Below are 14,840 nucleotides of genomic sequence, written 5' to 3'. Positions count from 1 at the left end.
CTTTACATAATTGTATTAGTTTTGCCAAATATCAAAATGAATCCACCACAGGCATACATGTGTTCCCCACTTTCATGCATTGGAGAAGGAAATGGCAACCCACTGCAGTATTCTTGCCTGGGATTCATCCCAGGGATGGGGGAGCCTCGAGGGCTGCCGTCTATGGGGTCACACAGAGTCGGACACGACTGAAGCAACTTAGCATAGCATACAAAATATATAAAGAACTCATGAGTGCATTTTAGTCATGTTCGACTCTGTGACCCTATGGACTGTAGCCCACCAGGCTCCTCTGTCGAAGGGATTCTCCAGACAAGAACACTGGAGTGGGGTCCCATACCCTTCTCCAGGGCATCTTCCCGACCATGGGATCAAACCCATGTCTCTTAGGTCTCCTGCCTTGGCAGGCGAGTTCTTTACCACTAGCACCACCTGGGAGGCCCTAAAGAACTCATACAACTCAATAATTAAAAAAACACAAAAAAATACAATTTAAAAATGGGTTGAGGGCTTTCTGTGCTGGTAGCACTCTCGCAAACATGGTGAACATTCCTAAAAGCTGCTGAACTAAGTATGGCAAGCACCAGCCCCACAAAGTGACCCAGTAGAAGAAAAGCAAGGATTCTCTGCATCCCCAAGGAAAGTAGCATTATGACAGGAAGCAGAGGGGCTACGGTGGGCAGACTAAGCCGATTTTCCAGAAGAAGGCTAAAACTACAAAGACTGTACCAAGGCTTGAATACGTTGGGGTGTTGAGCCCAACTGCAGATCTAACTAAGAGAATGCTCGTTATTAAGAGATGCAAGTATTTTGGGCTGGGAAGAGATAAGAGAAAGGGCCAAGTGAACCAGTTTTGAGCTTCATGTTTTGTTTTATTAAGGAGACAATAAAAATTTGAATTTATGTGCTTGCTTCGGCAGCACATATACTAAAAATTTGAGATTGTTTTAAAAAAAATAAAAATGGGCAGAGGAACTAACTAGACAATATTTTTAAACATGGTATCCAAATGTCCAAGAGGTACATGAAAAGATGCTCAACATCACTAATCTTGAGGGAAATGCATATCAATGGCTATCAAAAAAAAAAAAAACCCAGACAAGTGATAACAAGTATTACCCTGTTAGGTAACAAGGATGTGGAGAACAGGAAACCCTTGTACAATGGTGGTGGGAATACAAATTGGTACAGCCACTAGGGAACAGTATGCACATTTCCTCAAAAAATTAAAAACAGAATTACCAAACAAGTCAGCAATTCCACTTCTGAGTATATATATCCAAAGGAAATGGAAACAGGATATTGAAGAGATACATGCATTCCCATGTTTACTGCAGTATTATTCACAACAGTCAAGATATGGAAATAACCTAAAGTGCCCTTCCATGAATGAATGAAGAAAATGTGGTACATATATACCGGGGAATATTGCTGTATGGTATAACGTACATGTGGAATTTCAAAAAGCCACACATTAAAACAGAGAATAAAACAGTGGTTACTAAGGGCTAGGAGGTGGAAATTAGGGTATACCAACTTGCAGTGAGCTGTAAATAAGTCCTAGAAATAGAAAGCACAGTGTAGTGAACAACAATACTATGCTATAATCATAAACTTGCTAAGAAGACTAGATCTTAATTATTCCAACCACTAAAAAAGAAATCATAATTATGTGATTTAATAGAGGTGCTAGGTATGGACACATTGACAGTCACAATATCTAAATCCATCAAATCAACATGATGTACACCTCAGATTTATACAATGTTATATGTCAGATATATTTCAATTTAAAAAGATACTTTTTATATCTTTAACATATTAAGAGTAAAAAAACAAGCTATACACTGGGAGAAGATACCTGGAATACATGAAACTGTTACAGGATTATGAGGATGTGGGGACCCTCCCACGAACAATAAAGAAAAAGACAACTCCACAAAATAAAGATCTCATCAATTTCTTCTCAAAAGATGAATTCTGAACAGCTACTAAACACAGGCAAATGTGTTCAACATATTTAGTAATGGTGATGCAAATTAAAACTATGAGATTCAGATACACTCCTAACAGACTGGCATGAATTTAATTCTGAAAATCAAGTAATAACAAGATGTGGAGCAAAGCAAGCACTTACATTGCTGGTGAGAGAGTAAAATCACTTTGGGAAATATTTTGGCAATATCTGTTAAAGATATTCCTACAAATTACTCAGTTTAACTCTAGCCCTAGGTATATGTCTTAGAGAAATGAATGTGTACCAGAAATGAGTAGGAAAGTTCACAGCATCATTGTTTAACATCCCAAAACTTAAGAAAAACTTAACCATCAACAGAAAAATAACAAACTGTAATATATTCATAAATGGAATACTAATACTACCTAGCAGTGAAAATTAGTGAACTAGATCAACAAGACTGAATCTCAAAAACACATAGTGAAAGAAGAATATAATGGAATACATACAGCATGACTGACTCTTCAGAAAGCTCAAAAAAAGTAAAACTTTTTTTTAGGACTATACCTATGAAAGTAGAAACTATTTTCAAGGAAAAGCAATGTAATATGATCACAGAGGGGGCAGTTCTGAGGTGTTGCTAATTCTTATTGTGGGCAGTGGTTACTCATATTTCCTTTATAATTTTCAAACCACATACGTTATATCCATTTCTATAAATTTAATTTACAGAAATACTTTCTAAAACTTCCAGGCAGATTAAAAACCCAGCTGTGAAAACAAAAGTTCATAGAAGAAAATAGTGTATTTGTGACTTGATGTTTGAGAAGGATTTCTTAGTCACAAAAAGCAAAACCATTTTTTTGATTAAATTCAGTATTAAAAGGGAAAACACATGTATAAAGAAACAAAAACCAAAAAGCTAAATATAGATGGGCAGAAGATACTGGCAGTGCTTATAATTAACTTTAATATGCAAAACCTGACAAGCACACACACAGTTTTAAACGGGCAAAAGAGATGAACAGGCAGTTCACAAGAGGAAACTCAAATGTCCACTAAATATCAAAAGATGCTCACATTACCTCATCGGTAATCAGGGAAATGCATATTAAAATGACAGTGACTCATCATTTCACACCCATCTCACTGGCCAAATTAAAGTCTAAGCGGATCAAGTGTTAGCAAGCACAAAGAGCATGTTCTGTTGACAATAAAAAAAAAAAACTGCAAAGGGAAGTGAAAGTTGCTCAGTTGTGTCCGACTCTCTGCGACCCCAAGGACTGTACAGTCCATGGATTTCTCCAGGCCAGAATACTGGAGTGGGTAGCCATTCCCTTCTCCAGGGGATCTTCACAACCCAGGGATCGAACCCAAACATCTCCTCAACTGAGACAAACCTGATGTGACCCAATATCCTACCCCTGACATGTGTCTGAGAGAAGCTCACATGACCAAGACTTGTCCTATTCATTCTGTGACAGACATGGAGAACGTGAATGCCCATCAACAAGACAGCTTAACTGTGGCAAATATACATGGAATATGTACAGCTGGAGTTTATATGTATTACTGAGGGTAGGTCTTAAAATAGAAAGCAAATGGCAGACAGATGGAGTATGACACAATACTACGTTGATTTATGGACACAATGTACTAAAAGAATGAAAAATAAGAAAGGGAATGTGGTCTGGGTGCAAATTAACTGGAAGGAGGATACACAGGGGCTTCAATTATATTTACAATATCTTATTTCTATTAAGTTGGTGTAAATTCTCCACTCTTTAAGTTTCTAAAATATTTTATAAAAAGATCATGCAACTATCTTACCTTGTGTTGGCAAATAATTTTTTTTGTACTTTTCTACCTGGGTTCCTGAAGAAATCTGACTCTTTTGAAATCGAACTGATGAATTCTATAGTATGAGAAAATGTTGAATATAAAATTAGTTTAGTCTACACATTAGTACAAGGAAAGAAAGTAACAGAACTCAGCTTGCAAAGGGAATACTTTAAGTGTGTTCAATTTATGCTGTTTTCATGTATACTGAGTGAACAGGCCGGAGAACCAGCTGCTACCAGGAATGGACTACACACATCCTCACACGCCACCTCTGGAAATACATTCACTCCTCAAGTGAGGCACAGCAGACAATGTGAAACAGTTTTTGTGACGTTACCAGAGCGGTCAGAGGAGAGGGTTGGAACTCATGGTCAGACACCAGGAGACTGCACACCCTGTCTTCCCACCCCCCGGGGTTAGGGGTCAAGGGAGATGTCCTCCTTGCTCCCATCTCCTCCTCCAGCCAGATCTCCTTCTCTCCTGCCCAGTCAGTCTCATCCACGTACCCTGCTTGTCAGGAGATAATGCCATAGCTGCCGCCTCCAGACCACTCTCTCCCACCTCAGCTAGGTACTCCAGTGGACAAAGGAGAACTAGTCATTATCAACATCTGCAATTATTAAGAGCTGCCAAAGTATCAATTTCAGAGCAACCTACAAAATAATAATCATTCAAAAAGCCAGTGCCATTTAATAAAGTGCCAAAGTATTTAGAGGTGAGATGCCACAATTTCTGCCATTACCTTCAAATGGTTCAGCAAAACACTTTACATGGAAATGTGGCAAAAGGGAACAATGACTGGATCTAGATGAAGTGTTCAGGTATTCATCATACTATTCTTTCAAATTTGTTTGGCTCAGCTTTCATAATAACATGGTTGGGAGTGGGGGAATCTTACCCTCTGACTCCACATCCTGTCCTCCCAGCTCACCCCGCTGACACCCTCCCTCCTCCAGGGCTTACAGCATGCAGGGTCCCACGATCCACTGATCGTGTTTCCTGCATCTCCCCAAACCTCTGCCCTTCTTGAGCAGACTGAAATCATGGTTCACTGCAGTCACTCTTGCTATATATACTGTCAACTTCACGCCCCCTCACTCTGATATTCACTGGGCTGACATAACCTCTGCTAACTGTCTACCATTTACACTCGAAAAGCTGAATAAGCAAAAATAACAAACAATTCCTACTTGAAACATACCATCTCTAACCTCTGTGGAGTCAGACCACATTTCCCCCTGGCTTTGCGCTCTTGAGGACCCCGAATTCCCGTCCCTCCCTCCCCTCAAAGCTCCCAGAGCCTCCTCCATCCCCTCTCTCAGCAGAGAGCCAGGCTTCCCACTCCTCTGAGAAAAGGTAAAGGGTTGGGGGAACTTCCCACCAAGGGCTCCCCCACGTGCAGCTATGGGTCCACCCCCGAGCCGCCCCATCACCAGGCACAGACGTCCACACCAGTGCTCCCACCCCTCAAACCCCAGCCCTTCTCCGTGTGGACACCGCTTCAACAACCCTCGCATGGTCTCCTCAAGGTTTTCCTCTCCGCCTACTCAGTCCTACTAATACATAAACACTTGTTAATTTTCCCATCTTAAAACAAAAATAAAAAACTTCCCCTGCAGCTACTACCTCATTTCCTTGTATTTACTATAAGACTTCTGCACAAAGCTTTACACTCTGTCTGAAGCTTCTCACTCTCTCACCCAGTCAGGCTTTCCTCTGGCAAATCCAAGAATCTACTTTCAGCCCTCACCTTACTCAGCAGCAGCCTCTGAGGCTCAGGCCTCTCTGCCTGCTGTACTTGGCCCTCAGGACACCACACTAACCTCCCCACTTCAGCTCTGGTTCTTTCTCCTCACCATCCATACCTTCAGCCCTAGTGGTCTCTCCCACACATTCTGAGGGCCCCAAACTTCTAGCCCAGACCTGACCTTCTCTGGATACACACCCAACTCCACCCCGTGTCCACCTGATGTCCAGCAGACAATTCAAACTCACCTGACCTAACCTGAGCTCCTAACATCCACGCTCCCAGAAACATGTACTCTCTTTTGAGGGGACTCATGATAAATGGCCCCCCCCCAAAAAAATGACCCTCAACTTGGAAGCCCACTTTCCTGCTGTCATACCCCACACCCAGTTTATCACTAAATCCCACCCACATCTCCACCCTTCCCAACCGCTCCACAGTCTCAGCCACCAGTCTAAGACCACAGTCCCCCAATGCTCCTCATGGTGCCCGCAGCACACCTCAGTCCACTCTCACGTCTGCAGCAGGGGGGCCGCCCCTCCCATGCATCCTTCTGAGAGTTCGAGATCTCACTCAGAAGAAAAGGCAGCACTCTGGGAAGTGATTAAGGCCTAAGGAAAGCTGCACCGGCCACTCCCAGCCCATCTCTAATTTCACACTCTGCTCTGCTCTCCAGGATGGACTCTGCTCCAGCCACACCAGCCACAGGGCTCCTCTAGCCTCGGGACTCCCAAACGGACTTATCCTGGCTCACTGCGCCCTCTCCTGGCTGTTGTTCAAACCTTGCTTTCTCAGGAGAGCTTTCCCCAGATGCTGGACAGAAAACTGCAACACCCTCCCCCAACAGGTATCCCACCTCCTTGCTTTTTCTCCTTAGTCCTCATCACAACCTCACACACCATGTCCAACACTCATCTTTCTCCCACCACTGGAATACAAGTTCCAAGAGGACAAGAAGTCTGTTTTGTTCACTGCTTGATCCCCAGTGCCTCAGTGTCTGCATATCACAGCCGTGAATATAGATGAGTAAAAAAACAGTTGTTTCAAAAGGATCATATGCACAGAAAAAAGAGGATCTCTGCATAAAATTTACTTACCCTGTTTTAACTGAGATTACCTGCCTATTGTGTTATAATTCCTCTACAAGAATTATCAAAATGAGGGACTTCCCTGATGGCCCAGTGGTTAAGAATCCATGTGCCAATGCAAGGGAAAACAGATCTGACCTCTGGTCTGGGAAGACTTCACACACCACAGAGCAACTGAGCCCATTGAGCCACAACCACTGAGTCCTCAGGCTGCAGCTGCTGGGCCTGCACGCCCTGAGCCCATGCACAAGAGAAGCCGCTGCAGTCAGCCCACACAACTCGAGGAGCCCCCACTCGCGGCAACTGGAGAAAGCCCGTGCACAGCAACAGAGACCCAGCACAGCCATAAATAAATAAACAAAAAGTTTTTTTAAAAAAAGATTAAAAGTGGGACCTCCTTCATGGTACAGTGGTTTTAAAGAATCATAAAAATGAGTTTGAAATCTTTACAATGCACAAAAGAAGAATTTAACTGTGGTGAAATACACATAGAACTACCATCTCAACCTTCTGAAGGCAGTTCAGTATTTAGGTACGCTCACACTGCTGTGCAGTCGCACCATCTCGAGCTCTTACCTCGCAAAACTGAGTCTGTACCCAGGAAACAGCAGCTCCTCCTCCTCCCCTCCCCTGGCCCTGGCTCCCACCCTCTATATCTTTCTATGAATCCAACTCCCCAAATAGTCAGCATCTCCCCAGGGTGACAGAGGCTTCCCTGGTGGCTCAGTGGGAAAGAATCTGCCTGTAACATGGGAGACGCAGTTCAATCCCTGGGTCAGGAAGATCCCCTGAAGGAGGAAATGGCCACCCACTCCAGTATTCTCGCCTGGAGAATCCCACGGACAGAGGAGCCTGGTGGGCTACGGTCCATGGGGTCGCACAGAGTCGGACACGACTGAGAGACTAAACGACAACAGAGACAAGGTGACAAAACCTACCAAGAACCCATCTTTCTTTGAGGCGGTCACACACTGACCCATCCTGGCGCTGCTCTCTGTGGCTTCTGCTTTCTTCCAGGCATCCAGTCGGAACCTTTCCATCACTTTTATTTCCTCCCGGAGGTCTGTGTTCTCTCTGACCAACATTTCTATCTGGCTTCTAAGACGGCCATGTGTACTGGACCACTTTGCTTCCTTTCTTTTCAGATCTTCCTGTAAATCAGATACCTGCCGCTTCAAAACCTTTCCAAAAAAAAAAAAAACACCATTACTAGAATTAAAACAATGCAACAGGAGAGACAACACATCAACAAACTAGGATCACTAGCCCAGCACAAAGAGCAGAAAAGGGAAGACTTAGCGAATCACATTTCAGAAACATCGGGTTCCTCAGGAAAAGGAACGGGGTTCAAGCTGGAGTCCCACCTCATACCATCAATAAGATTCCAGGAGGCAGGGGGCAGGGGAGGGGGGCGGTGGGGGCAGGGGATGTCAGACATCACAAAGAAGCCATGAGGTAATTGAGATCTAAACTAAGATATTAACTGAAATAGAAAGAGACAAGTGGGGTTATCTGGTGAAGAGGAATCCATGACTAACTGAAGGAAGAGCAGTGACAAAGGGAATAAATGAAGTCAGAACTCCCAGCCCTGAAACTGGGTCTATCTGAAATTCCTGAGACTGAAACTGGGTGTATCTGAAATTCCTGAGAACTGGTTCTGAGAAAATGACTTGTTTCAGATGCACTGAATGACTAAGTGAAGAAACTCCTGGAAATGTCTGAGGAAGCTACTTGCAATTGTACAAACAGAAATCAGCCACCTGCACCCATGTGGGTACAAATTACGGGGAGTGACTGAGAACGGAGGGAAGTCAAATCAAGAAAGCATCGCCACCACCCACAAGCTCACTCCGACTGAGGCGGCCCACCACTTCGTGAACACGTGTGGGCCTGAACACCCACCCCTATCACAGCCTCACAGCAGTCAACAGAGCAGCAAAGGCAACAGGGGAAGGAACAGGGCTCAGGGGCCCCTCCCGGGTGTGACTTCAGAGAGAGACGGAGGCTGGACCCAGGTGAGGTCAAGGCCCTTCCCAGGGTTCGACGTCAGAGAGACAGACTCCAGGGCCCAGGTGAGGTCAAGGCTCGTATCCCAGTTCTGTGCCATGAAAACACATGAAGCAAGGTCATTACCTCCCTGAACTTCCTATTTATAAAACAGTGGGGTGCAACCAAGAAGTGAGCAATTTCTAACTGGTAACCAGTTATCATGTGCAAAAATAAACTATTCTAAAATGGTAACTCATAAACCTAAATAATTTAAGAATTCAAAGCCAAATAAACCAAAAATAGACAAATACTATCGGAGAAGGCACTGGCGACCCACTCCAGTCCTCTTGCCTGGAAAATCCCATGGACAGAGGAGCCTGGTGGGCTGCAGTCCATGGGGTTGCTAGGAGTCAGACACAAATGAGTGACTTCACTTTCACTTTTCACTTCCATGCATTGGAGAAGGAAATGGCAACCCACTCCAGTGTTCTTGCCTGGAGAGTCCCAGGGATGGCAGAGCCTGGTGGGCTGCTGTCTATGGGGTCGCACAGAGTTGGACACGACTAACGCGACTTAGCAGCAGCAGACAAATACTATATGGTATCACTTACACATAGAATTTTAGTGGGGAAAAGCTGACTTCCAAGAGCAGAATGCTCTTTCCGGGAGCTGGAGGGAGGGGAAATGGAGCAAGGGAGGTCAAAGGACATGAACTTTGAGCTGCAAGAAGAGTGTAAGTTCTGAGGGGCTTCGGTACAGCTCAGTGACTGGTTAACAAAGTTGCACTGTGCACCAGACAGCTGCTCAGAGCAGATCTTCGGCATTCTCCACACCCACTCACTCAGAGATAACTTGACCTTGGTAATCATCTCACAATGTATATGTGCATCAAATCATCACACAGTATACTTTTAAACACATAGCTATATATTTCAATTATTCCTCAGTAAAGTTAAAAGGAATTCAAAATCAACGTTTTGAATTTATCCATGTCATTATCGTAGTCTTTTCTGGGAAAGTCTTTAGTAAGAAAAGAACTGACATATTTTACTCTTCACAAGACAAGAGTACAGGACTTCTCTCGAGGTCCAGTGGTTAAGATGGAGGGGGTGAGGGTTCAATCCCTGGTTGGGGAACTAAGATCCCCATGGCATAGCCAAAGAGTAAAAAATTTAATAAAAATTAAAATGAAAAGCCGTGACTACAGAAGGTATTCCTGGTATCTTCGATTATCTGCTGAGCCAATGGATGATTAATACATTGATACCCAATTTCTCTTTGACACAAATAATTCTAAAATTCTTACAAGACTGCCACCTTTAATAACTTATGAATATGATATAAATAACTGACATACTTGAATTTCTTCACGTTCCTTTTTATCTGGGAAAGTTCTTGCAACTGTAGAATACTTTTCAAAAACTTTGCGTTCCTTTTGTAACTTCCTCATTTCTTCCTTTTTAAACTCCTCTATTCGAGCCAATTCTTTTGCTTTCTGTTGTTCAAAGTCAGCAATTTCTTTCCTAAAATGACCAAACCACATTATCATCTAAGGAGACCACCTCGATATAGTGATCCACATGTGGCACAAAATGAAGCCCCAGTGACAGCCTGGAATGGAGAAGCTGCTGGTTTCGGTGACTCCACCTTCAATCAACAGTAGTGAAACAACAATCAACTCAGTAAAGCCCCTCTCAGCAAGCATTTTCTGGGAACCACCTATGACTCAGGCACTATGCTAGGAATTGGAGAAACCACAGTGAGAAAAATAAAATCCTTAGTCCTACAAAGCTTCTTACATTCTAGTGGGAGCAACAGAGGACAATAAAGATAAAAAAGTAAAATATATGGAACGCTAGAAATGTTAAGAATAAAGCAAGGAATGAGGTTAGAAAATATGGAGGTCAGAGGACTGAAATTACGGATGGAATCACCTTGCTGAGATAGTATGTGAAGTGAAATCTGAGGGACCGGAAGAGATCGGTCATGAAGATATCTGGACAGAGTATTCCAGGAAGAGGAAACTCTGTGTGCAAAAGCCCCAGGGTACGAACATGACTCGTGTTCAAAGACCAGCCAGGAGGCCAGTGTGGCTAAAGAGACAGAACAGTAGGAGAGAATGTCAAAAACATGGTGGGGCTGGGAGGACCACTAAAGGTCATGGTCTCTGGGACCACGGTGAGGACTCTGGTGTTGAGCACAGCAGCACACTGGTCTGGGGCTGTCATAACCCAGGGTCTTTGGATGCTGTGCTGAGAGCACATGGCGCGACAACAGCAGGACTGTGGAATAAGGGGTCCCGACTCACATGCTCCCACACAAACAACAATCTGATCACCACCTACAGACAAAAGTGGGAACTCAAGGACCCTGGGAGGTAACTGGGAAACCCTGGTGAAGCCTGAGATCAAGGACAGCACTTTGAGAATGCAGGTCCATGCAGACCTACCAAATGGCAACCTGACTGACTGCACTACACACAGCTCCACTGCCAAAGGAGGCAGGAAGAGCCATGCCCACCCATGCCCATGGAAGTAGACCCACAGACCATGGTCCTGCCTACAGATCCTGACACAAACCGGTGACCCAGCTCCAGCCCTGCTCTGGGTACAGAGGCAGTCCTGTCGGACCGGGGGCCCAGTGGGAAGATGCTCAGGAACCTGGCAGGAGCCACACCTGTGCTGACCTCTGGAAACACACCTCCCGTTACAGACCCAGCAGTGGTCCAGAAGGCAGCCCATGACGTGGCTTCAGTCTTGCCTGACTGTGGTCCATGAAGCAGTTCTGTCCACTGGGGATCTGGCAGGAACCACAGCTGACTGCAACCCTGGCGACAAGCCTATCAAATGGTGAACCCCTTCACTGTGGATCCAGCACAGTGAGCCAGCTACAATCCCACCGTGATCCTGGAGGCACCCATCAGTCCAGGAGTCCAGAAGGACAAGGTCTTTACCTGCCAGAAACAGCCTCTAGAGACAGGAAGCAGGTGTTTGTTCCTTCAAATACAAGGACATCCACACAAGTTTACACAGATCAGTAAGAATCAGGTAAACATGAGACCACCGAAGGAAACTGTTAATAAAGCTTCAGTAACCAGCCCAAAGAAATGGAGATCTACAAACCACCTGACAAAGAACACAAAGTAATTGTTTTATGAAGCTCAGTAAGCTACAAGGGAGCACAGATAAACAATGAAATCAGGGAAACAACATGTAAAACAAAACAAGAACAAACAGAAATTATTAAAAAAGAAAGAAATTATAGAGCTGAAGAATAAAAGAAATGAAGCGACAAATGCAACAGAGAACTTCAAAAGCAGACTCAAGCAAAAGAAAAAAAATCTGCGACCACATAGGCTGGTGACTTGAAGATACCCAGTCAGAGGGGAAAAAAGGGAAAAGAATGAAAAGGAGTGAAGAAAGCCTACAGGACTTAAGTGATGTGACTAAAAGAATGACACACGCATTAGGGGAGACAAACCCCTAGTCAGACTAAGAAAAAAAGAGAAATACAGGCCTTAACAGATACCTCAGAAATAAAAAGGACCACACATGAACAATTATATTCCAAAACACTGGATAACTCAGAAGAAATTGACAAATTCCTAGAAACATACAACCTACCAAAACTGGACCCAGAAGAAAGAGAAAGCCTGAACAGACCAATAACAAATAAGAGGACTGAATCAGTCATCAAAAACTTCCCACAAAAGGAAAGCCCAGGACAGGTGGCTTCACAGGTGAGTCCCACCAAACACTCAAAGAAGGATTAATACCAATCTTTAAAAAGAAGGGACACTTCCAAACTCATTCTGTGAAGCTAGTTTTCACTCTCATACCAAAGGCAAAAACACAAGAAAAGAAAACTATAGACTAATGTCCCTGATGAATAAGGGTGTAAAACTCTTCAAAAAAAAAAAAACTAGCAAACCAAATTCAACAGCACAGTAAAGGCATTAACACACCATGACTGATCCCCAGGATGCAGAGCTGGCTCGTGCAGATGAACACAACGTAACCGGCGCAGCCGCTGTGGACCAGCATGGTGAACATGACACAAACTGGTAAAATATGCACGACATGACTGGCGTGGCCCCTGTGGAACAGCGTGGTGGCTCCTCAGCACTATTCTCAATAACCCAGAGGCAGAAACAACCCCATGTTCAGCTGCAACCCAAGGAAGGCCAAGGATCACTAGAAACCAAGAGAAGAGACGAGAGAGCACAGCTCTGCTGATGCCCGACTTCAGGCTTTCAGTCTCCAGAAATGTGAGAAAATAAAATTGTGTTGTTTTAAGCCACCCAGTTTGTGTGCATTATGTCACAGCAGCCCTAGAACATAATACACTGGCCAAGGTGGTGCTTGAATTCACAGCTCCAAACTGCTTGTCAGACAAAACTTCAGTTTATGACCTCATCACTAAGAGAATTCCCCTTTTAACACACCTTTGACCACAATAGGTCATTTTATCTAAATTTATTAAATTCTTTTGTGGTATGTATTTCACTTCTTTCTCTTGCTAAATTAACAGGAATTGTTTCAAATAGTTGAGATACAATCTTAAAGATATAACTGGATCACTGTACATTTCCCCCCACTTACCTGAGTTTTTCCAAGGCACTTTCTCGTTCAGTGCGAAGTTTAGCTAAAGATGCGTTCTCAGCTTTAAATTTTTCTATTTCTGTTTCCAATTCAATAATTTTCTCTCTCAAAACTTGAGATCGAGCATTGCCACCTAGAAGATAAGCCACAAATACTGAACTTCACAAAATGCTTTCAGCAGCAGAACACTAGCTAGCTATTACACTAAGAGCCAAAAATATTCTCAATACCTGTATTATTGAAAAGCATTAGGAACAATACTTCTAAAAGACAGAAAAATTTACAATGGCCTAACTTTACAGATGGGGCAATCTAAACTTGAAGAATCAAATCATTCTACCTCAAAAAACAATCTGATGACAAATTAACATTACATATTTTAAAAGTCATTCAAATAAATTTTTGAACAAATATACATAACAGCTTAAGAACATGAATAAGCATTCACAAGAGATCTAAAGCACTTATCAACACCAAAATCAAAGTTTATCCCCCACCAATAAAAGAAATACAAATTAAGACCTTTTCCACATCAAATATGCTACTTAACAGAATAGCCTATACTTTTGTCCTTCAACCACCCATTTGGAAAATAACCTTGATTTATATGACAAGACTAAAATATATGTATCTCCCCTCTGACCCACTTCTAAAAATCTAGTTAAAGAATGAACTTATAAAATCATACAAGTCATTCTACACAAAAATGTGCATTGCAGTGTTATTTCTAATAGTGAAAAACAACTGAAATGTTCAACGTGAAACTACTAAATAAAATTATGCTACATTAATATCTCTGCAACCATTTTTAAAGTACACAAACAGTTTTAATGATATGGCCAAAGCACTGCATACATCTGGTCAAAAAGGATAAGCCAATTATATGTCTCTACCATATTAAAAATACATAGGAAAAACAAATGTAAAGAAATACATCAGTTACCTTAGGATAGTTTAAACACTTTTGCTTCTATACTTTAAACTTCCAAACTTCCTGCAAAAAATACTATTTTTAAAAAATAGCTTATATTTTAAAGCACCCATGCTTTGCTAGACATTCGAGTTTATAATTTACATAAAAGAATGGAAAACTGTTTTCAATATAAGTTTAGAAAGTCTATCCCATCAACTAAATACTTTACAGCCATGAAATGGAATGAGACAGATGTGTATTAGTACAAGCTTCAAAATGTATTACAAGCAAGGAGCAGAGCAGTATATACAAAGTGTGTTTACATTTGTGTGGAAAGGCAAATTATATAAACATTCACACATACACTTTCATATGCATGGAATCTTCATAGAATACACAAATGAAATGGGAAAGCTGGTGTCTCTGGGAGCCCAGGTCTGGGGCTGGGGAAGAGAGGAAACTCGGATTTTACTCTATTTCTTCTTCATCATATTTAGCAAATTAATGCATGAGACCATTAAAAAAAACGGATTTAAAATGGTGTGCACAAGTGGAGGTAACAGTAGCACCAACCACAAGTTGGGTATTCCTTGGTTGTTGGTGGTGGTTTAGTTACTAAGTCATGTCCGACTCTTAACAACCCCATGGACTGCAGCCTGCCAGGTTTCTCTGTCCATGGGATTTTCCAGGCAAGAATACTGGA

The 14,840-nt window shown here is 42.7% G+C and overlaps 1 protein-coding gene and 1 pseudogene across 15 annotated transcripts in view; one reads left to right on the top strand and one right to left on the bottom strand.

Moving 5' to 3' along the window:
* CPAP (centrosome assembly and centriole elongation protein) overlaps positions 1-14,840 on the bottom strand; it is a 37,719-nt gene that overhangs the window by 8,725 nt on the left and 14,154 nt on the right. For 6 of the 15 annotated variants that reach the window (XM_086329881.1, XM_086329883.1, XM_086329878.1 and 3 more), the window contains exons 8-11: positions 13,225-13,357; positions 9,981-10,146; positions 7,573-7,815; positions 3,788-3,872 (exon numbers count right to left, since the gene is read on the bottom strand). In XM_086329881.1, the coding sequence (XP_086186007.1) occupies positions 3,788-3,872; positions 7,573-7,815; positions 9,981-10,146; positions 13,225-13,357 (627 nt within the window). Of the gene's footprint in view, positions 1-3,787; positions 3,873-7,572; positions 7,816-9,980; positions 10,147-13,224; positions 13,358-14,167; positions 14,219-14,840 lie in introns of all 15 variants that reach the window. The other 9 variants (XR_015138213.1, XR_015138214.1, XR_015138215.1 and 6 more) reach the window with 3 other exon arrangements.
* Positions 540-1,039, top strand: LOC147361708 (large ribosomal subunit protein eL42-like; annotated as a pseudogene).

The sequence above is a fragment of the Bos grunniens genome, chromosome 12 (assembly GCF_055505025.1).
Source record: "Bos grunniens cultivar Pamir isolate PY7600 chromosome 12, Bosgru_T2T1.0, whole genome shotgun sequence".
Classification (NCBI taxonomy): Eukaryota; Metazoa; Chordata; class Mammalia; order Artiodactyla; family Bovidae; genus Bos; species Bos grunniens.
The sequence above is the reverse complement of the archived record's forward strand: the minus strand, read 5'-3'. Positions and strand labels throughout refer to the sequence as shown.